This window comes from Biomphalaria glabrata, chromosome 1 (genome assembly GCF_947242115.1).
Source record: "Biomphalaria glabrata chromosome 1, xgBioGlab47.1, whole genome shotgun sequence".
Lineage (NCBI taxonomy): Eukaryota > Metazoa > Mollusca > Gastropoda > Planorbidae > Biomphalaria > Biomphalaria glabrata.
Genome location: NC_074711.1, coordinates 23,438,072 through 23,461,232, shown reverse-complemented (window position 1 = coordinate 23,461,232; position 23,161 = coordinate 23,438,072). Strand labels below are relative to the sequence as shown.

The 23,161-nt window shown below is 37.2% G+C and overlaps 1 protein-coding gene across 1 annotated transcript in view; it reads left to right on the top strand.

Moving 5' to 3' along the window:
* The window catches only part of LOC106080104 (uncharacterized), a 345,965-nt gene that overhangs the window by 183,347 nt on the left and 139,457 nt on the right, over positions 1-23,161 (top strand). The window contains exons 4-5 of the mRNA XM_056028968.1: positions 18,226-18,416; positions 20,747-21,682. Coding sequence (XP_055884943.1) covers positions 18,226-18,416; positions 20,747-21,682 — 1,127 coding nt within the window. The remainder of the gene's footprint in view (positions 1-18,225; positions 18,417-20,746; positions 21,683-23,161) is intronic.

Here is a 23,161-nt window from a genome sequence, read left to right as displayed (position 1 = left end):
TGTCTTGCCTTTTGGTTCATCGGGTATAACTCAAAGTTCAGTCACTTTATGAAAGCTTTAATTCAGCTATGGTCAACGATGGTATATTACGAAGTCGTGGTTTGCTCCAGGATGTGTTTGTTATCTTCCGGAATGTCCTTTTATCGGAACAAGTTCACTGGAACCTTCATTCGTATTACTGCCTAGATTGGAATGTATGAAGAGAAAATGATTTATTGATTTGATGGTACTGGGCAATATCTCCCTCTCTGTCTCTCTCTGTCTCCCTCTGTCTCTATCATCATGGCCTTGTTTTTTTTTCATATTACAGTTTCGTTTCTAAACCAATTTTGTTGTTGTTCCAGCCCCCTCCTCCCAACTTTCACCTTCCCTGCCAAGGACACAGCCATGTCATAAACATTCAAGATCACTAATAGTAGCCAAATTGGACATGGGAAGGGAAGGTCAGGGGGGTGGCCATGAGGAAAGTCTTAGCGCCATTTTGACATTCGAATTAGTTTCTCTGACAAACAAAATGTCTGCCTCGCTTCAGCCGTTAACTTTACGTAGAAAACATCATCAAAAAACAATGGCATCCATTCCTTACAATAATTCTGGCCATTATCCTTTCAAAATTTCTGGCTGGAGTTTTATGTTTTGTAATGGCTGTGGAACTGACCCCACCCCCCTCTTCCCTCCGTGTACATATCTATGTGAAGCAAATATTCAAAGCGTTCTATTATTTTTACATTATATCATAAAGTTAAAGAGTCGACAGAATATTTCCCAATTGAAAGTATTCAGATTGTTATTAAATTGACATCATAAAGATTCAGTATTAAATCTCTGGGAAATGGAATTTGACACGCTCTGTACTTTTACAAACACACACGCAAAAAGAATAACCCTTGCCTGTCTCCTCCCCTCCCATTGCCACTTGTTAGCAACTGTCATGGCTTACTTCCTGTGGTATAGTGTAGTCCTCCTCCCCTCCCATTGCCACTTGTTAGCAACTGTCATGGCTTACTTCCTGTGGTATAGTGTAGTCCTCCTCAGTTTCACGCTCAACATGTTCTGTGACAAGACTTCTATTGCAAGATATGATCTTTTATTTTAATGCACATTCTTAAAACCTTCCAATGATCGGTCAGCTTTGATGAGTAGCTTACAATAAAGGACTACGTCTATTTGTACGCTATGTTCTCAACAGACGCAACTGTATGCTTGGATTGTCAGTATATTTACACCTGATTGTCAGTATATTTACACCTGATTGTCATTATATTTACACCTGATTGTCAGTATATTTACACCTGATTGTCAGTATATTTACATCTGATTGTCAGTATATTTACATCTGATTGTCAGTATATTAACACCTGATTGTCAGTATATTTACACCTGATTGTCAGTATATTTACACCTGATTGTCAGTATATTTACACCTGATTGTCAGTATATTTACACCTGATTGTCAGTATATTTACACCTGATTGTCAGTATATTTACACCTGATTGTCAGTATATTTACACCTGATTGTAATGTTGGATCTGTTACACTGGGATGATACCTGATATGCTGCAATACATTTAAACTTATAGCGAAACGACCATCTCATTAAATTGAAGTACGTTCAATGTAAAGTAAATATCGATAAATGACATTTGACTCAGCTATAGTTTATGTGTGTAAGGTAGTTGTGAGCGTTGAAAAGGGAAGTTGATATGGTGTGCTCTTTATTTTTTAATCAGTCAATTGACTTGATGCTTGTGAAACTGATCTTCTTTGTCTGAAGAGCTAAATATTAGGTCACGTGATATCCGTATCTAACAATGGGATATCAAATGACCGAATCGTATCAACAAAGACTCTATATTTGGTGCGTCCGTCTAAGATATAAATAAAAACATATTGCTTGTGAAGTAAATGGATCTTCATCTATTCACGTTTAAAACATTCACTTTTGCTGGCATTCCAAAAATAAGATAAATTGAAAATACAAAATGGCGTCATATCGAGTCAAACAACAATCGTCTGCAGCAGGATCCGTCGCTGTGGTGACACCTAAGTCCTCTGACAAAAGGACCGTTTGCACAACGGAGGTAATACACATCAGGGCAAAGACAGTGGCAAACAACAAACCCTCCTCATCACCCCAGGTCATTCATTCTCACGAGACCCAGACACCTAAAGTAAAAGCCCCGACATTTAAGTCCAGGGGCATTGCTGCTGCCATTTTTTCCAGCGCCGACTCCATCGCCTGCAAAGGAAAGGTGACGTCATCCAAACCCAACATAGCATCACTCTTTTCCAGCGGCGAGGCGCTTGCCGCCAAAACGAAAGTGGCTCGGTCTAAATCTAACCTGGCCTCCCTGTTTTCCAGTGGCGAATCCTTGTCGAAGTCATCGGCTCCGTCGCTGGAAAAATACTTGGCGAACACCAGACCATCCTCGCCTTCCATGAACTTCAGTAAACGCTGTACTTTGAAGCAGCTGGCCGGCGATGTGGTCGTGGTGGCCACTAATGGGATGGTCTCCACTCCACCAACGTCCATCAAGTTAGGTAAATCGCCAGCCAACTGCTCCATCACGGATGCCTCACTAATTGAGAAGACCTCACGGATGACCAAATGTGGAAGCCCATCCATCAGTAGTCCAAGATTTAGGTCAGCGAGTCCAAAAAATAGTCCCAAAGTTGCCAAGGCCACGCTTCATAAGACTTCATCATACGCAGGTAACTCCAAATAGTTTCATTCTTAGCATAGCTTTTAAGCATACTCGTTTACAGACAATAATAGTCCGGGAAAAATATGTTGTTTTTTTTAATTCATTGTTTATAATAAGGTAGTTGTTTTTTGTTTGTTTTTTTAAATAGAAACCGAACTATATCGATCTGTGCAACTATAGTTAACTTGAATGATAACTAATATTCAGAAATATTAAGTTTAAGATATCTGTCCTTTTGCGATACCTTTTCACTTCGCGATACCTTATAATGACTTGCGGGCGAGATCCGGTACGATGCTGTACTTTGCCGTCACAAAGTAAATGAAGGTACACTAATTTACTTCACACCAAGGCGTAAACATCTACTTTTTAATTCAACGTGTTTTACATGAGCTGTCTTGGACACTTCTATTGGCATGGAACACGATAGCGCAGAGGATGTAAAGATCAGCTGTTTCTGTGGCCCACGGTTAAGGAGGGTGTCATGTGGCTAGCACAACGACAAACCGCCTTTACTTTTCCCCATTCTTAATCTCATTCTTAACCAGGATTCGAACTTGAGACCCCAGGTTCGGAAGCCTAGCGCTTAATCACTCGGCCGACGCGCCTCTGTAACATAGTGCTGAACAATGTTTTAATGTTTATTGTGTTTGAATTGAAGTTGTCTTAATTAAAAACAAGGTTACAAAAGACAGTTTGTGTGGAAACACAAACTCAAAATCGGCCCCCGAAGTAAAATGTTTTACATAATTCGGATAATCCTTCAGAGTTGAAGATAGTTAACTTCCTAGTCCAAACCTCCCGCAGGACGACGGGGAATGGGAGCAGGCAGGGTTTGAACCTTCGATCGTCGATAAAACCAAACGACAGTCAAGCGCGCAAACCGCACCACCAGTGGTCCACCCAGGTAGGCTTCAATATTTTCAGAAAGAACATCCGAATGAAATTATATCAAAGACAAAGAGAGATAAGAATGGAGAAAGAAAGTTAACAGATCTTGTGTAGTGCCCCAAACGTCCCGCAGATCAAAGGATACGTGAAAGTGAATGTAAAGTTAGATGTGAACCTGGCCTAACTAGTTTGTGGTCTATAGGGCAGATGATGTAAAGTTCATCTGTCGTTGTGGCCTACGGTTAACGAGGGTGTCATGTAGCCAGCACAACGACCAACCGCCTTTGCTTTTCCCCAACTAATGTCAGGTACCCATTAGAGCTGGGTAGACTCAGAAGTTGAAAATCCCAGTCTTCACCAGGATTCGAACCCGGGACCATCGGTTCGAACTAAATAAGTTAATTTCTTTGAAAAGGCTAAAACTCATTTTCGAATTCTAAAAAAAAAAAAAAAAAAAAAAAATTCCACTATATAGAAAAATGTTCACAAAAATGCTGTTTATAAGATTACTATTCGTCTTAAATTAGGTCTAACATATAATGCATACTAATTAGCTTTTCTTATAAAAAAACTGCTTGCATAATTGATTTTTAAAAATTAGAATTTTCGCTTTCAGGAAAAAAAAAGTAGCCGTTGCATCAGAACTCTGAATGGTCTAAAATATTGTGAAGTCGGATTTTCAATATCTCTTCTGGTTTACGAGATCTAAACGGGACAGACGGACAGACATTTCGCACAAAACTAATAGCGTCTTTTCCCCTTTCGGGGGCCGCTAAAAAACATAATTGAATGCGATGAGTCAATGTAATGGTGTAGAAAAGTAAACCTAACAAACTATGTCTTCTTTTAGACATAGACACCTGAGCATCAAGGAACTGTATACACATGATGCACTACTGATATGACAGTTTCAATCAAAATGGAATATTTGTATTAGTTTATTCACATTTACAATAGTAATTGCCCTCAATTTTTCACAAAACCTGGATATCTTTGCTGAAAGGTTTTTAATTCAGATTTGACAAGACTACATGACTTTTGATGACAAGTCAGGGAATGCGTTATCAAGAAAGCTACTGATAAAGAATAGTTTATTAAAATATTAAATGCGTTTTTTTCCCATTTATTTACTTTTTTTTTTAAATTTTTACATTTGGAAAATAGCCCGGTTGTGTCTCCTTCAGTTCAAACTAGAAATAAATTGTTCTCAACTGATTTTCTTTTTCATAGTTCAAACATTAATGATAAACTATCGCTAAATCCTTGCATGTCCACCGCTAGTCCACTTTACAAGGGCAATTTGCGGTCAACGACTTTTAGTATATATCAATGACCTTCCTCAGTAGTAGAAATAAGTTCTGGTTCATCTCGAGATGAACTTCAAATCAAAAACTTTACGAAAAAGCATTCTCTCTCTCTCTCTCTGTCTCTCTCTGTCTGTATGTCTGTCTGTCTGTCTCTCTCTCTCTCTCTCTCTCTCTCTTTGGAGCTACAGAGTACAGACCCAGACAGAGTCATCAGTAAACTGTTATTGGTTGTCTAATATGCCTGTTAGCGTTGACTGCTGCTCTGATGTGGTGGAAGATTGCTAAATTAGCTGGAAGGCTGTCTGTAGTATAGACCCAGGCCTTCTAGCAGTCAACGATTCGCTCTTATAGAAATAGAAATATGTGGATACTGTTTAGTCGTTGAAAGTTACGGAAGACCTTAACTTTTTCTAGTAAAAAAAATTAAAGTAAAGTACCCCTTTCAGATTCTGCAATCATCTATACTATAGATTCTATAGGGGCAGGTGATGTAAAGGTCATCTATTTCTATGTCCAAGTGTTCACAGGCAGTCATATGGACATGCACAACCACATTTACTTTCCCTTTGGAAATAGGTGCCCTCAGAGGCGACTAAAAAAATCATGAAATTCAAAATCTAGGTCAACACCAAGATTCGAAAGCGAGACCCTTTAGTTCGAAAGCAAAGCGCTTTACCACTCGGCCACTACGCCCCCCCCCCTTTTCTACTTTTTCTAGTACAAAGCTGAAAAGAAGAAAGGTAAGAAACAGATAAAGTAGACCAAATAAGTCATCGATAATGTAGATAAAATAAGGTAGACCAAATAAGTCATCGATAATGTAGATAAAATAAGGTAGACCAAATAAGTCATCGATAATGTAGATAAAATATTGGTAGACCAAATAAGTCATCGATAATGTAGATAAAATAAAGTAGACCAAATAAGTCATCGATAATGTAGATAAAATAAGGTAGACCAAATAAGTCATCGATAATGTAGATAAAATAAGGTAGACCAAATAAGTCATCGATAATGTAGATAAAATATTGGTAGACCAAATAAGCCATCGATAATGTAGATAAAATATTGGTAGACCAAATAAGTCATCGATAATGTAGATAAAATATTGGTAGACCAAATAAATCAACGATAATGTAGATAAAATATTGGTAGACCAAATAAGTCATCGATAATGTAGATAAAATATTGGTAGACCAAATAAGTCATCGATAATGTAGATAAAATAAGGTAGACCAAATAAGTCATGGATAATGTAGATAAAATAAGGTAGACCAAATAAGTCATCGATAATGTAGATAAAATATTGGTAGACCAAATAAGTCATGGATAATGTAGATAAAATAAGGTAGACCAAATAAATCACCGATAATGTAGATAAAATAAGGTAGACCAAATAAGTCATCGATAATGTAGATAAAATATTGGTAGACCAAATAAGGTAGACCAATTTGGTCAACGATAAATGTAGATAAAATAAGGTAGACCAAATAAGTCATCGATAACGTAGATAAAATAAGGTAGACCAAATAAGTCATCGATAATGTAGATAAAATATTGGTAGACCAAATAAGGTAGACCAAATAAGGTAGACCAAATAAGGTAGACCAATTCGGTCAACGATAAATGTAGATAAAATAAGGTAGACCAAATAAGGTAGACCAATTTAGTCAATGATAATGTAGACCAAATAAGGTAGACCAATTTAGTCAATGATAATGTAGACCAAATAAGGTAGACCAATTTAGTCAATGATAATGTAGATAAAATAAAGTTTGAATATTTGCTATGAATGCATCTAAAGGTGTGTTAACTCAGTTTTTTCTGCTATTTTCTTAAAAGTTGCAGATCATTGAAAATGTCAGTGTCTGGCTTTGATTCTTAAAATGTCGACACAATGAAACAGCGACACGACATAATGAAACAGCGACACATAATGAAACAGCGACACGACATAATGAAACAGCGACACTGTTCAACAGTTGGCAATCTGAGCCTACTTTTTTTTTTTAACTACACAAAAAATGCTGTCAAGTTTTCTGGCATGTTGTCTTTTGAAATTGAATTGTAGGCTACAGCTGAATGAATTTGTTCCTAAGATTGACTATTTTCGTACCCGACGTTATTAAATTCAACTAAAGTAATAGATGACGTCATTCCTTTTCATTGTAAATCAATTCAGAACCCATGAATTGATGATTATTTATATACCAAGATCCTGTTTAGAACAATATTTGGGGATTGAACAGAAACCTCCCAGCTGTAAGCACGTTGTAACAATGAATTAATCTCCATTAAGTGGTCATCTGTCATCGGCCCTGCCGCTGTGAACTCTGACCTTCCGTGACTTACTAAAGATAGCTGTATTGATTTCACATTTATCCCTTTGACACGTCTTTGTGGACTTGATAACAGAGCATAATAGAAGCGAGGCATGTTGGGTAGAGTCAGGGAAACAGAACTCTGAGAGACTTACAGACAAGAGAAACACTAAAGTAAGGTGTATCATTGTTAGTGTTATTGTGACACTGAAATGAAATCTGCTTGCTCTGACATGGTAGAGACAAGATTTAAGGGAGATAATATGTTTTATTTCAAATGTGTGAACTTCAACCAAACGTTGTCTTCAAATGTAACAGCACTGCCTCCCCTGGCAAGAATATTCTTAGGAAAAACAGGTCCCGCAAAAAGTTCCTTAGGCTTTTTATAGTAACAATAATAATGATGATCACAGAAAGAATAATAATATAATATTTAAAGTATTAATGTTGACAATGTAGTATATAACTAACTCTGAAAACCAAATCTTAGAGATTCAGTAAATATGGAATGACAATTTTATTACAATATATCCCATTACGATAGGGGCTGTAGTGGCGGGGACAGCTGACCTCGCAGACATTTTGTTGACCCTAAGCCCTAAACTTAAGAAGATCCTTGTTGCCAGTTACAGAGTGGTACTGCTGCAGAAAATTCCTCAGCGAAAACTATTTAGGGGACTTAAGCCTTTTTGTTTCCAATTAGCGAAATGATACCAATCAATATCATGCATAATACAATAAGCCAGGTATGTTAAAATCAATCAGGTGTTATAAATCAATCAATTATGATATCAATCAATCAGATATGTTATAAAACATATGACATGATACCTATCAATCAAACATAACGAAATTATTCCGACATGATATAAATCATTGAGATAGTTAGATAATCAGGCAATAAACCAATCAAGCATACATAATTCCAATCAATCAGGTGTAATAAAATCGATTTGACAGAAATGATGATAATACCAACCAATCAATCAGACATGATACTATCAATTAAACCTGATATTATCAATTAAACTTGATATAATCAATTAGACATGATACAATCAATCAGACATGATACTAATTCCAAACAATCTTACTTACCTTACTTAATACCAACAAATCAATTGGACATGATACAATTAGACAAAGATTCAATCAGACACAATAACAATCATTCAGACATGATAACAATTAATCGTTCCGCTTGAGGGAATACAATGTTTACAACGTGAAACATGCAACACGAATAACATCCATTAAGATCTTCATCAGGCCTCAAAACTTCCAACAAACCGTCAACCAGTTCTTAAATCCCCATTTAAATGTTGAAGCCTAAAGTAAAAACAAAAGAATGATGCATAATACAATTAATCCAACTGTTACAATCACACTTACTAGCTTGTTTTTGTACTAGTCGTGGCCTTACAGAAGTATTTCTTGACACTATTGTCATCTCATATTTTATAAGAAACAGGCCAAAGAACTAACCCTTTTTTTTTTTAGTCTTCCTATTTAATGGATGCTCATTATTTAAGTATAATTAGCCTGAAATGAGCTTACAGCTTTTGGAACTGGACACCGACTCCACCCCCCACCCCATCGCTCCAAGCAGTTCCTTGATTCAATCACATAGCCATTTGTATTTCTGTTCCACAATGACCCAACAAGGACGCATCGATCCAAAACTATGAGTCCTAATTTCCCTGTTGGTTTGCACTGGACAGATTCACTGTACACACTCGTGTCTACAATTATACTTTGGATTAGCAATGCGAGCACACACAAAAAAGTTCCTTTTTTTCTTGACCACTGATGGTTTGGTTAAGCTGAACTAGACCTTGAAAAAAAAGAAAAAAACTTGTAGGATATAGATCCAGTTGCTATGTGGTGATCGAAACAGTTGATCCAATTGAGGAAGAATGAATGGATCCCTAGATTCTAGATCTAGTTGAGATGTTTATAGAGTCCAACAATAAAAGAGAAGGATGTGAAGTCTCAGAGTCCAACAATAAAAGAGAAGGATGTGAAGTCTCACTCAGAGTCCAACAATAAAAGAGAAGGATATGAAGTCTCACTCAGAGTCCAACAATAAAAGAGAAGGATATGAAGTCTCACTCAGAGTCCAACAATAAAAGAGAAGGATGTGAAGTCTCAGAGTCCAACAATAAAAGAGAAGGATGTGAAGTCTCAGAGTCCAACAATAAAAGAGAAGGATGTGAAGTCTCAGAGTCCAACAATAAAAGAGAAGGATATGAAGTCTCACTCAGAGTCCAACAATAAAAGAGAAGGATGTGAAGTCTCAGAGTCCAACAATAAAAGAGAAGGATGTGAAGTCTCACTCAGAGTCCAACAATAAAAGAGAAGGATGTAAAGTCTCAGAGTCCAACAATAAAAGAGAAGGATGTGAAGTCTCAGAGTCCAACAATAAAAGAGAAGGATATGAAGTCTCACTCAGAGTCCAACAATAAAAGAGAAGGATGTGAAGTCTCAGAGTCCAACAATAAAAGAGAATGATGTGAAGTCTCAGAGTCCAACAATAAAAGAGAAGGATGTGAAGTCTCAGAGTCCAACAATAAAAGAGAAGGATATGAAGTCTCACTCAGAGTCCAACAATAAAAGAGAAGGATGTGAAGTCTCAGAGTCCAACAATAAAAGAGAAGGATATGAAGTCTCACTCAGAGTCCAACAATAAAAGAGAAGGATGTGAAGTCTCAGAGTCCAACAATAAAAGAGAAGGATGTGAAGTCTCACTCAGAGTCCAACAATAAAAGAGAAGGATGTGAAGTCTCACTCAAAGTCCAACAATAAAAGAGAAGGATGTGAAGTCTCAGAGTCCAACAATAAAAGAGAAGGATGTGAAGTCTCACTCAGAGTCCAACAATAAAAGAGAAGGATGTAAAGTCTCAGAGTCCAACAATACAAGGTTCATTACGAAACTCTCTGTCAGAAAGTCTACCGTCAACGTAACCATTATTTAATCATATTCGGGGTCTCGGCTCCTTAAACCATTGACCAGCTCCTTCCTGTCGTGACGAGACCGTAGGCCCAGTTCCATGAGGTAGTCTTTCATAATCCAACAATGTATAGCCACTAACTGTAAAGTTTATTTGGCAGTGGTTCATCTTAGACCCTAAGGCTGCGATCTATTTGGACTAGCCAAGCTATGGACTTGAGACAATAATACACCTACTTAACACAATCGTCATCCCAACAGCATATGCCGAACGGGGAGTCGACCACTTAGTGAGGTTGTGACAGGTTTGCTGGACATATTCTCCGATAAAATGAATGGCGCATACTAAGAGTTGCGATGGCAGGAGGCCGATACAAGGAAAGCGCAACGTCCTCGTATAACTTGGCACCACATTTTCATTGAGGACTAATCTTTGATAGCTTGCGCCCAAAGCGCCGAGGGGCGCTGGAGCATCTATGTCTAAATAAGTCCTGTTAGTTCAACGCCGACCATTAGGCGCTTACATTGGGGGGCCGCCTCTGAGTTGGTGTTTGACACAAACTCTCTTTGAAATCTTGTTCTGTAACTTGTTTAATAAATAATTGTTTTTTCATCTACTTCTGCAGCTCCTTTGCCCTCACCCCAATAAAAATCAAAATGAGTAGGAAGCAAATATATATATATTCCTTCTTTCTGTTTGGAAACCTGTACATTCAATCCATCGACCAACTTCGTCAAAAGCTTCAAAAGTTATGTGTGACCCCTGCCATGGAGGTTTAACCAGATAACGGTCAATGTGGAGAGATATCCCACTGTCCAGACAAAGTAGATTCGGCCTCAACAATGGGCCATCGATCGTCTAACGTCTTACGACTTTTGGCTTGATGGATCTGGAAAGAAATTTCACGCCTGGAAATCTCCAGAAAACGATTATGGCTTCTGGATTTTTTTTTCTTTTTGAGTTAAAATTGAAATATTTTCCTTGGTTTATCTGAGCAGAACTTCATAGCATCATTAAGAAGTCTGGACACTCTGCCATTATCATATTGTTTCAATTTTTGTCTCTACCAAGTTGGTGACTCCAGAGGGTTATAACATTGTTTTTAAAAAGCTTATATCAACTCACTCTGTCAGTCAGTCTATCTATCTGTCTGATAAAAAGTTTGTGCACGTTATTTCTCCCACACCCACTCTCGGATCAAGTTGAAATTTATCACAATTATTTCTTGTACCTGAAATAAAAAAAAGAATCATTTTTTAATAACTAGGCTACCTATCAGTTCATTAACAATTGGTAATGAAATATTTTTGTTTGGTACCGAGCAAAAGGAAAGCAACAAGCTCGAGATCAAGTCATGCAATTTTTTGTTAAATGCAATTATATTTTTCCCCACTTGTCCAGGGAAGTGATTTAACCATAGATCATTAAGCAAGCCTTTAATCATTATTATTATTATTATTATTATTGTTATTATTATTATTATTATTATGTTAGAAATGAACGAGTATTCATTCTCTGGCGCTGCCAGGGTCGAGTTTCGCTAAAGAGAAACAAAATTCATCGTAGTCCCTTTAACAGTTTCCACTGAGGAATTTTCTGGTGATGTGGCAGGTCTGCAGCAGTACCGCCCTCTGACAGGCAACGAAGGTGTTCCTAGGAATGTTAAGGGCCTTGAAGGTGTCTGTGAAGTCAGTTGTTATTATCCCCTCGGTTGATATAACAATGGGGTATATTGTTATTTTGGACAATTTCCATAGACGCTTAATCTCCAAGCCCAGGTTCCCATATTTTCTTTGTTTTTCTATCTCAGTTTTTCTTAAATTATGAGATAGTGGTACGGCGATGTCAATAATGGTAGAGGCTTTTTCTTTTTTATTATTAAGAGACCACTACTATGAATACACTTGATAACTGTTGACTTAAGAGTGTTTAATATAATTTTATGTAAATTTTCTCTATCTTAATGTTGTTTTTTATTTGAATATGCTGTGATGACGCAAGCCCACATATTCGCAAAACATAAATAATGTTCCTATTTCATGCGGGCAGACGACACTCCATGTGCTCGACATTCTTTACATCCGTGTCGTGAATGAAATACATGATTCTTGGCAGAATCAATGACATTTCCATAAACTCAGTCACGTTTTCCTGAGCATCTATGACATTTCAATGAACATCAATGACATTGCTATGAACATCAATGACATTGCTATGAACATCAATGACATTGCTATGAACATCAATAATGTCTTGTTAGAAAGTGCGCGTTTTGGTGACTAAATTTGTCAGGGTATAAATTTGTCACCAACTGAATTTTCGCTCAAATGTGACTTCATCACCTTTTTGCACTAGTGCCTTCACTTTGAGTTTTTGACCACCAATTGTGCTACCCGTAACGGATCCTAAGACGCGACAAAAAGAAAAATAAACGAAAAAAAATTATTCTTCACGATAATATATTCGCTTTCAATAAGTCTCTCTCTCTGTCTCTCCATCTCCCTCTCTCTCTCTCTCTCACTCTCTCGCTCTCTCTTTCTCTCAATCTCTCTCTCTCTCCCTCTCTTTCAATTTAATGGTATTCTGTTTATTCTTTCCTACTTAATAATAATATTTTTTACAAATATAAACATAAAAACAGACATAATGAAACATTAAAAGTGAATAGAACAAAAAAAAGGACAATGGAAGTGCAAGAAGTATAAGACCAACAAATTCAAACTATGACTGGCTATAAAAGTGAAAGATGTCGGTTAACAATATATTTGATGTCGTGAAAACATTCCTCAAAACATAGGTCTGAGTCAATTCATCCTATAAAACATAGGTCTGAGTCAAAGCGTTCCATAAAACGTATGTCTAAGTCGATACATTCTATAGAACCTTCAATAAAACGTAGGTCTGAGTCAAAGCGTTCTATAAAACGTAGGTCTATGTTAATACAATAACAAATGTCATGAATGACATCAACTGAAATGACGTAATAGACTTATCAGACAACGAGATGGGGGGAGGGGGAGATGGTGTTGGTAATTGAGGGAAATTAAATGGAACAACAGAAAGTGAATTATTTGAAGTGCACCTCCGTGTTGAAATATAAGTTCCAGACAGGTTGAACTCAATGCAGACGTTAGAGGTCACTTTATAGGTTCTCATGGTAGAGTAAACACTGAGTCAGAAGTGACTTTATTTGATGTCACATTCAGATCTAAACGTTAATGCGCATGTCTAAAGAAATGGTTTTATTGCATAGACATTTCAAAACAATAACAACAACAACGTCCAATCTACAGAGGAGAAATGAACTCTTGGTAGTGTTAGAACCACTGAAGCCATCCAGAACAGGGTCATAGATGTCTGGTTCATTTGGTTTGTAATCTTGCGCTCTCTCTCTTTCTCTCTCTCTCTCTATCTCTCTCTCTCTCTCTCTCTATCTCTCTCTCTCTCTCTCTCTATCTCTCTATCTCTTGCTTTCATTGTAAACAAAAAAAAACAAACAAAAAAACTTGCATCTTCCAAATGAAACGTCAAGTTTATTTTGTTGTTCCACGAGGTGTCGGTGGGGAGGTGCCGCTGTGGTGCCGGTGGGAGAGGTGTCTAAATGACAAGACGTCAAGACGTCTACATCAGATTCTGAACGGAAGAGATTTCCGACACGCCATTGTCAAGTAGAGAGATGTTAGACAGTCACGTCCGCATCGGACGTCAATAGATGAAGACATTTCGTAGAGTATACCTTTGTTTCCCTAATTCTTTTTTTTTATTTATAGAAAATCTTCTTTGTTTTTTGCCTTTAAATCTTAAAAACCTAAGTCATTTCACAGTGACTACTAGAAACCCAAGTCATTTCACAGAGACTACTAGAAATCCAAGTCATTTCACAGTGACTACTAGAAACCCAAGTCATTTCACAGTGAATATTATTGGTTTTACATCGTTGTATGAAGCTGTTTGTTTGTTTTTCAACTCTGTGCAATGCTAAACCCACGAGGTGTGTCGTCTCTTCCTGGCGTGGCTGAGGCGCATGTCTATGATAAGTGTTGTCACATCCTCCCATCTAAACCAAGAATTTCATCTTGAAGGCTTCATCGAACTGAATGTGCAGATATTTGTGTATTCTAGGAGAGGCTATAACAATACTTTTATAAAATTATCTCGTGTTATCGATTTAATAAAAATAAATATTTAAAAAGCTGTAGACTGTGATAGGCCTTGATCTTGTAGTTGTTGGTGGCTGTAGACTGTGATAGGCCTTGATCTTGTAGTTGTTGATGGCTGTAGACTGTGATAGGCCTTGATCTTGTAGTTGTTGATGGCTGTAGACTGTGATAGGCCTTGATCTTGTAGTTGTTGGTGGCTGTAGACTGTGATAGGCCTTGATCTTGTAGTTGTTGATGGCTGTAGACTGCGATAGGCCTTGATCTTGTAGTTGTTGATGGCTGTAGACTATGATAGGCCTTGATCTTGTAGTTGTTGGGGGCTGTAGACTGTGATAGGCCTTGATCTTGTAGTTGTTGATGGATGTAGACTGTGATAGGCCTTGATCTTGTAGTTGTTGATGGCTGTAGACTGTGATAGGCCTTGATCTTGTAGTTGTTGATGGCTGTAGACTATGATAGGCCTTGATCTTGTAGTTGTTGGGGGCTGTAGACTGTGATAGGCCTAGATCCTGTAGTTGTTGATGGCTGTAGACTGTGATAGGCCTTGATCTTGTAGTTGTTGGTGGCTGTAGACTGTGATAGGCCTTGATCTTGTAGTTGTTGATGGCTGTCTGACTTCGACACATTACTCGGAAGATGTCTGGGTTTCTTGTACCTGTGTATTAGATGCGTTTAAACTGCTATGTAACAAGGTTAAAAGACTAAGTCCAGACAGTTATATGCTTGAATGAAGGTTAATACTGAATACGCCACAGTCGAGTCTCTTCCCGTAATACGAAGTTATTCCCTTGAAGTTCTAAAACCAACTTACTAATAATAACATAAATTATCTAGAACCCACTACACCGTGACGTCATTACATGGGACACTTTCGTCAACTATGGTGCGTCTCTATACTAAGTAAATGTCTAACAAGACTCCACAAGTATTTTTGTTTGTTTGTTTTAATTGGGACTAACCTATCAGCTACTACTCAAAGTCCGTGTCAGCACTTGTCTAAATCCCCCAGTAGGGTAGGACTAGAGGATTGTGTATACCTACTGCCAGTGCTTTTTTTTTTTTGTAAAACAAAATAGGTGCCGGTACTCAGTGATTATGAGGCACGTGGCTGAGCGGTAAAGCGCTTGGCTTCTGAACCGATGGTCCCGGGTTCGAATCCTGGTGAAGACTAGGATTATTATTTCGGGATCCTTGGGCACCTCTGAGTCAACCCAGCTCTAATGGGTACCTGTCATTAGTTGGGGAAAAGGAATGGCGGTTGGTCGTTGTGCTGACCACATGACACCCTCGTTAACCGTAGGCCACAGAATCAGATGACCTTTACATCATCTGTCCTATAGACCACAAGGTCTGAAAGGGGAACTTTACTTTTTTTTACTCAGTGATTAGTTGCCGGTACTCAGTATTGGATTGCCTAACTTTAAATACTAAAAATTAATAATATACGATAAAATACAAGAAAAGTATTAATTTTTTCAAAAAGGTGCCGGTACGCCGTACCGGTGCGTACCGTCACAAAAAACCCTGTCTACTGCTACAACCAAGTCATCAAGGAACAAAAAAATAAAAGGTTGAGTTTATTATTAGCCCAATACTCATGTAGTTGTTGTATAATCTCTTCAAGAGCACATCTCGTTTGCTCAATGCATGACAGACACATGCCTTCTTATCCAGTTTTATGCTCTATCACTCCTAACCAGGTGTTCCAAGGTACACACTGTCCATCGCTTTAAAAGTACCTGAACAATTCGATCTGCAGTCTGGAATGCATTTGAACGGTCTGCACCTGATGTCGCCTAAATATAACCCAAGCCCGACATTTTAAATATGTTTTTAGTCATTAACAATGCTATCATTGTATTCCAATCGATTTTAACAAATAAGGCTTTCAGTATGCAACAATAGTGTACAGTAGTGTTTAGCAGTCTTAATTGAGAATCAATATCAGAGTTGTAGCAACAGAAAACAAAATGACGTGAATTTCAGCAGAGAAATATAATTATTTGTTATAATGATAATCTGTTGTGCGGATATATATTTTTTTAAAATGCTTAAATTAAGGAAAAATCATTTGTGAAAATGGTGATTAGAACAATGATAATTCTCCAATCCAGTACAACGTTTTCTTTATCTTTTAATTCCAATTGCCTAATTCTATACACACATCTTATCCATATCCGTACATTTTCCTATATTACACGAACAAAATAAATTCAATCTAATTGGCTCATTTACTTTTTGTATTGATTCATGTATTGCCATCGAGCACGAGATTGTATGCAAAACTTTATGAACATTGGATGAGTAGAAGTGGTCCCTTGGGAAAATCCAAACCAACAAGAAATAAGAAACATAAAAATAATAATATAAGCGGTGTACGAAAAATGCGAAGTAAATGGATTTTCACAATCAAAGCGAAGTTTTTTATTTCACGTGTTCTAGCAGATTTAGATGTGACCTACGTGCAATAATTATAATATAATATAATAATTTAGCTTTAAAACATATACGGTTAATATTTCAAATATCAGAAGTGTCCAGTAGAAATAAATGTATTGGATAGATTATTGCCTATTTCTAATCATCATATTAAGTCATTCTTTACTGAGCTGCTATCATATAGAAATGACCTACATTTTACAAAGTCGTAACTTGTTTATTTTGCTTCTTATTCTTTGAAGTATTATATCACAAATACAGTAATTAACAATAATTGTAAATATTGCAACCATTTTTGTTTCAATTCACTTTATAAATTACAGGCGTTCCTTCAAAAGAGAAGATAACCACATCTTACCTATTCATATGTTTATCTAGTCTTATCTTATCTTATAAAATATGTACATTCTTTACTTCAAAAAAGAATATGATTACGTCCTACGTGTCATGCATCTAGTCAAGCATGTTAACCAATGATTTAAATTCTGCCAAGTCATTGGTTTTCCTGGCTGGCTCATGCAACCCATTCCATGCTCTAATAGCACTAGGGAACAAGGAGCACTTGTACAAAGCATAGAGAACGAGGAATGTGCATTTATTTTTGTGTCTTTCTGATTATTTTATTTTATTTATTTTTTGTATTTGAAGATTATGGTTCAGTGTTTTATGTATTATTGATACATTACTCTCAAATCTTCTATCCTGAAGGTTTTTTAAATCTGGGACTAAAACTCTGCTAAATCGTTAGTATTTCTGGCTCTAAGATCGATTCAAAATGTTCGTTTGAAGAAGTTCTTTCCATAAGTTTTCGCTAAAGCTTTTCTAGAGTCTATCCTTCTATCTTACGTCGAACGGTCAAACGTCCACCCTTTCCGCGTGTTACTCTCGTTCTGTTTCTTTGTGTGCGTGTGTCTAGGGACAAAAAGAAAGAATTCTTTCCAGTGCTAATATTTTATTTTAAGTGTACTTTAGATTAATTTTTTTACAATATTTTCAAAAATATGTCTAATATATTTTTGTTATTGTTTGTTCTTAAATTATTTTATTGATTTCCATCACAGTCTCAGATACACATGCATGCATTTTAGAGACATTATTTTTTTTTTACTTTCTCTTGACCTGCCTCCACACACACACACACACATTATTTGTTTACTTTCTCTTGAGCTGCCTCCACACACACACACACACACATTATTTGTTTACTTTCTCTTGAGCTGCCTCCACACACACACACACACATTATTTGTTTACTTTCTCTTGAGCTGCCTCCACACACACACACACACACACATTATTTGTTTACTTTCTCTTGAGCTGCCTCCACACACACACACACATTATTTGTTTACTTTCTCTTGAGCTGCCTCCACACACACACACAGACATTATTTGATCTATGTTTACAACGTTCATAACGAGATTCCTTTTTTTCTTTGTTTCTTTCCAGAGAGGTCTGCAAGTGATGAGGCGGAGAGGTCACTTCATATACTGGTCAAGTTGGCGGCCAACTGGGAGTGTGTGCCCACCATGCTGGACAGCCTGTTGTCCTACATGCGAAATCTTTTGCCTGTCATTGAACAGCTGGAGGCCCCGGTGGTGGAAAAGTCCATTAATGAGCTTTTTAACCAGTTGGTGCAGGTTCGTCATTGACTTATAATAAACTAATGTCCTATTTACAAACACACACACACACACAGCACCAATACGCTTCAACAAATAGACTCCATATTGTAAACCCTTTGCTTGGCCAACACTATACTAGCGTCACGTAGGATGATCAGCTTATTCTTACGAATGTTGCAGAATATTTTATTATAATATTGTAAGACATTGAACCAATGCTCTATAACAAGAGGCGGTTCAACATTTTCTTCTGATTTTATTATTTATTTTATTAAGACAACAAACTAAAATAGCGTTCTGCTACTTTAGGCAACCTGGCATTGGCAACCACTATTAAGAACTCTGACATCATAGGAGTGTTGTTTCAATACGTCTTGTTGATATAATGGAGTCAAATGGAGTGTGTGTGTGTATGTGTGTGTGTGTGTGTGATTCCTAAGTGATATGGGAAAGGAGTATGTATTGTTAGTTGTAGAGAGAGAGCATTAATGTAATGTTAGTTGTAGAGAGAGAGCATTAATGTAATGTTAGTTGTAGAGAGAGAGCATTAATGTAATGTTAGTTGTAGAGAGAGAGAGCATTAATGTAATGTTAGTTGTAGAGAGAGAGCATTAATGTAATGTTAGTTGTAGAGAGAGAGCATTAATGTAATGTTAGTTGTAGAGAGAGAGCATTAATGTAATGTTAGTTGTAGAGAGAGAGCATTAATGTAATGTTAGTTGTAGGGAGAGAGCATTAATGTAATGTTAGTTGTAAAGAGAGAGCATTAATGTAATGTTAGTTGTAGAGAGAGAGCATTAATGTAATGTTAGTTGTAGAGAGAGAGCATTAATGTAATGTTAGTTGTAGAGAGAGAGCATTAATGTAATGTTAGTTGTAGAGAGAGAGAGCATTAATGTAATGTTAGTTGTAGAGAGAGAGCATTAATGTAATGTTAGTTGTAGAGAGAGAGCATTAATGTAATGTTAGTTGTAGAGAGAGAGAGCATTAATGTAATGTTAGTTGTAGAGAGAGAGCATTAATGTAATGTTAGTTGTAGAGAGAGAGCATTAATGTAATGTTAGTTGTAGAGAGAGAGAGCATTAATGTAATGTTAGTTGTAGAGAGAGAGCATTAATGTAATGTTAGTTGTAGAGAGAGAGCATTAATGTAATGTTAGTTGTAGAGAGAGAGCATTAATGTAATGTTAGTTGTAGAGAGAGAGCATTAATGTAAAGTCTTGTAGAATGATGTAAGAAAAGCGGCGCTGTCTGGGTAAAATCTTGTTGTCATCTGTAAATTAGGTCAATATTTTTTGTGTTCGTGTTGCCAATTTATCTAATTTTGTTAGAAGAATAAATCTTTTTTAGTTTCTTTTTATTACAATGTGACATGTTATTAAATTTGAATGTATGGATAAGGTTAAAAAATATTATTTTAAAAAATATAAGTGTACGCTAAATGAATATATGGAGATGATGTGGCTGAAGGCTATAGCACTTGGAACTGAAAGTCCCGTGTTCGAATCCTGGTGAAGACTCTAGGCGGACCACTTCGGGGGCAGATTTTGAGTTTGTGTTTCACACAAACTGTCTTTGTAACCTTGTTTTCTCTAAGTTTTCTTTCTCTTCATATCTATGTACATATCTATGTACGCTAAGTTTAAAATTTCAAGAGTGTCAAGTCAGATGTTGGAACATGAATTAAGGCTTTATAAAAGTATATTAAATTAAAATTTTCTGACAGTGAGGCTGTTAAATTTCTGCCAGGTTTATGTTCCGAGTCTCTTCATTCTAACGAACTCCCTAGATATTTATTCTTAGCCAGTAGTCTAGTAATAGACTGGACGGCAATCCAAAGACGTGATTTTAATAGAAGCTTTAGAGACTTAATCAAGCGATGAGACAGACTGAGAATGCTTGGTGGGTGTACACTTTTCGTGCTCATTGCTGGCCCCTGGGGACAGATTGCTTTGTCTGAACAGCAACTGTCATCTGTATGTGTGTGAGTGGGTATAAGTGTGTGTGAGTGTGCGTGTGTATGAAAGAGAACAATAACTCTATCCAAGAGAAGATAGTGTGTGTGTGGGGGGGGGGGCATACAAGAAAGTGTTTTTGTGTCTATGATGCATTCTAGTGTGTGGATATTTGTGTGTGTTTTTGTGTGTATTAATTTGTTTGCTTGTGTAGATGTGTGCCCGTCGTTTCTTTTTAATTCATGTCCTCTAAGCCCTTCTCTCATAAAAAGTTTGTTCAGTTTTGTTTGAGCTTCAAAATGGCCTGTCAAGTTGTTTAGCGTGTGTAAAGAACTGATTCTTATTTTCTTCCTTTAATGCTTTTTTTTTCTTTTTTTCCCCTTGTCCTCAGACCTGTTATCAGCAACTTAATGAGGTCACAGCGATCGAAGTTAAACATTCCATATTTCTGGAATTTTCCAAGCTTTTACAAGCTGCCTTGGAGCTGATGAGGGGCAAACAGAGCCTGCATTTCACGGCTCTCTCTACTGTCAACAGAATCATGGATATCTGTATAGTCAATAAGAATTACGAGTTCGGTTCAACCGCTTGCAAGGCGGACACGGACCCGTCCTCCTTTTCGGATGTAGGACAAGAGTTTATTCTGGGTAGAAACTGTCACGGGGTCTCCAAAGGTGCCAGTGTTGGGCGGGATCAACATACGGCCAAATTTCAAAGCCACGCTCACCCGCATACGGGTCTGTGCAGTTGGCTAAGCAGCTCCGACGACTCTTCCACTTCCGCCGCCTTCATGACTACTTCCCGGGGATTCTCACACGCTAACACGACTTCCTCTTCCACCACGTCCCCCAGCGCCCCCGGGTCCTTCCCTGTCACCACCAGCGGCGTCTCCGCTCCTTCCGCTTCAGCTACTACCTCAGTGACGTGTTCCTCAACGCTCAACAGAATATCATCCCTTCACAAGAGACGCTCGAGCCAGCCATCCCACGAGCACCAGCAGCACCCCGCCGCCGGTGCCGAAGAGGACGACCCGTCCAGGGCTGGAGCCCCCGTGGTCAGGACTCCATTGGAGATTCTCTTGTCGCTGGACCCCAGCCAGATCGTGTCCTGCCTGCACAATAATATCACCATGCACAAACGGATTATCGGTACCAGACACAAGTGCACACCCAGTGTCAGGCAGAGGCACTGTACCCACCACTGTCTACAGATAATGAGCGCAAGGGTTCTGACGCTTATGTGCCACAGTGCTCACGTTCAACATAAACTAGTGACTAGAGGACATCTGAAAATGTTGGTGGAAGCATTGGATCCTAATCATGACCCTGTAAGTATTGAAGTTTCCTTTTTAAAATTATTTTTACAAATTAATCATTCTTTATGCATTTCTTTCAGAAGTTTAGTTAGTTCTTTAATACGTTTGACAGACTATAGTCGCACTGAAATGACATATACATTTAGCTTGCCTTCGGATGGCGATGGTTTTGACTTGCTTATTAGACAGTTTTTAAATCTTCATGGAGGGGATTTTATATAGCAAGTGTGGAGGTGCGGTCGATAAGTTGTAAAGTCAGGCTTCCGAACTTGAGGTTCCTGGGTTCAAATCCAGGTGAAGACTGTGATTTTTAATTTCGGGATCCTTAGGGTGCCTCTGACATTAGATGGCAAAAAGTAAAGGCAGTTGGTAGTTGTTCTGGCCACTTGACACCTTTGTTAACCGTAGGCCATAGAAACAAATTACCTTTACATCATCAGCCCTGTAGACCGCAAATTCTGAAAGGGGAACTACTTTTTTACCGTCCCGTAAGAGGAAAAGCCGTTATTAGGTTTGTGCAAAATGTCCGTCTGTCCGTCTGTCACACTCAGATCTCGAAAACTAGAAAAGAAATGACAAATATTATTTCACCATGCGATGCAGCTTAAAAAGTTTAGGTGCAACGGCTACTTTTGGTTTTCTTAAAGCAAACCGTTAAATTTATAAAATTAATTATGCAAGCGATTTTTTCAAAAAAATACACCAATTCTAAAACAATACATAAATGTAAGGGAGATAATGTTACAATATGCTAACGAAAAAGGACGATATTCTGTGTATTTTCAGTATCACTAAGTCAAATATATTTATAAAATGTACAAGAAATGGTCACAACAAATATAAATATTAAAGATGTTTTTTCTGGTCAACAAGCTGCTAAAATTAAAAGAAAACATTTATGTTTGTTTATAAAGACTAAGAATGCACTTTGTATGTAAATATCACGAACATTTTTTTAAATGGACTTTTATGCACCGACTTCGTACAGTAGCGTGACAAGCAGTGGCAAGACATGATGCTAAATCAGTTCCCTCAAAATTTTTAAAATAATCAGATTATATTTATTTTTTGTTTAGTGCCTCCATCAGAATAAAAGACGCTTATTTTTTTGCGTTTTGTCTGTCCGTCACGTTTATATATATATATATATAAAAAAAGAATAACTCTAAAAGCAATTGAAAATCTGATTTATCCTTTAATGTTCCTCCCGTAACATCTCAATAGTTTTAAGTATCTATACTATATTGTTCCGGATGTTTTTGTGCAAAACAAATCAATGCAAAGAATGTTTGTTTGCTCTTCCAACTTATATTACTTTCATGCTTAAACGTTGCAAAAACACATTATCAATAGTATGTTGTTCTGTTTTTTTTTTTAATGTAAATAGCATATAAATGTTAAATCAAAATCTCTATACTGACTTATATTTCATTAACTATAAAGTGTGAAGAAGTGGATTTTTTTTCCTTTGACGTCATATAAAATGAATTC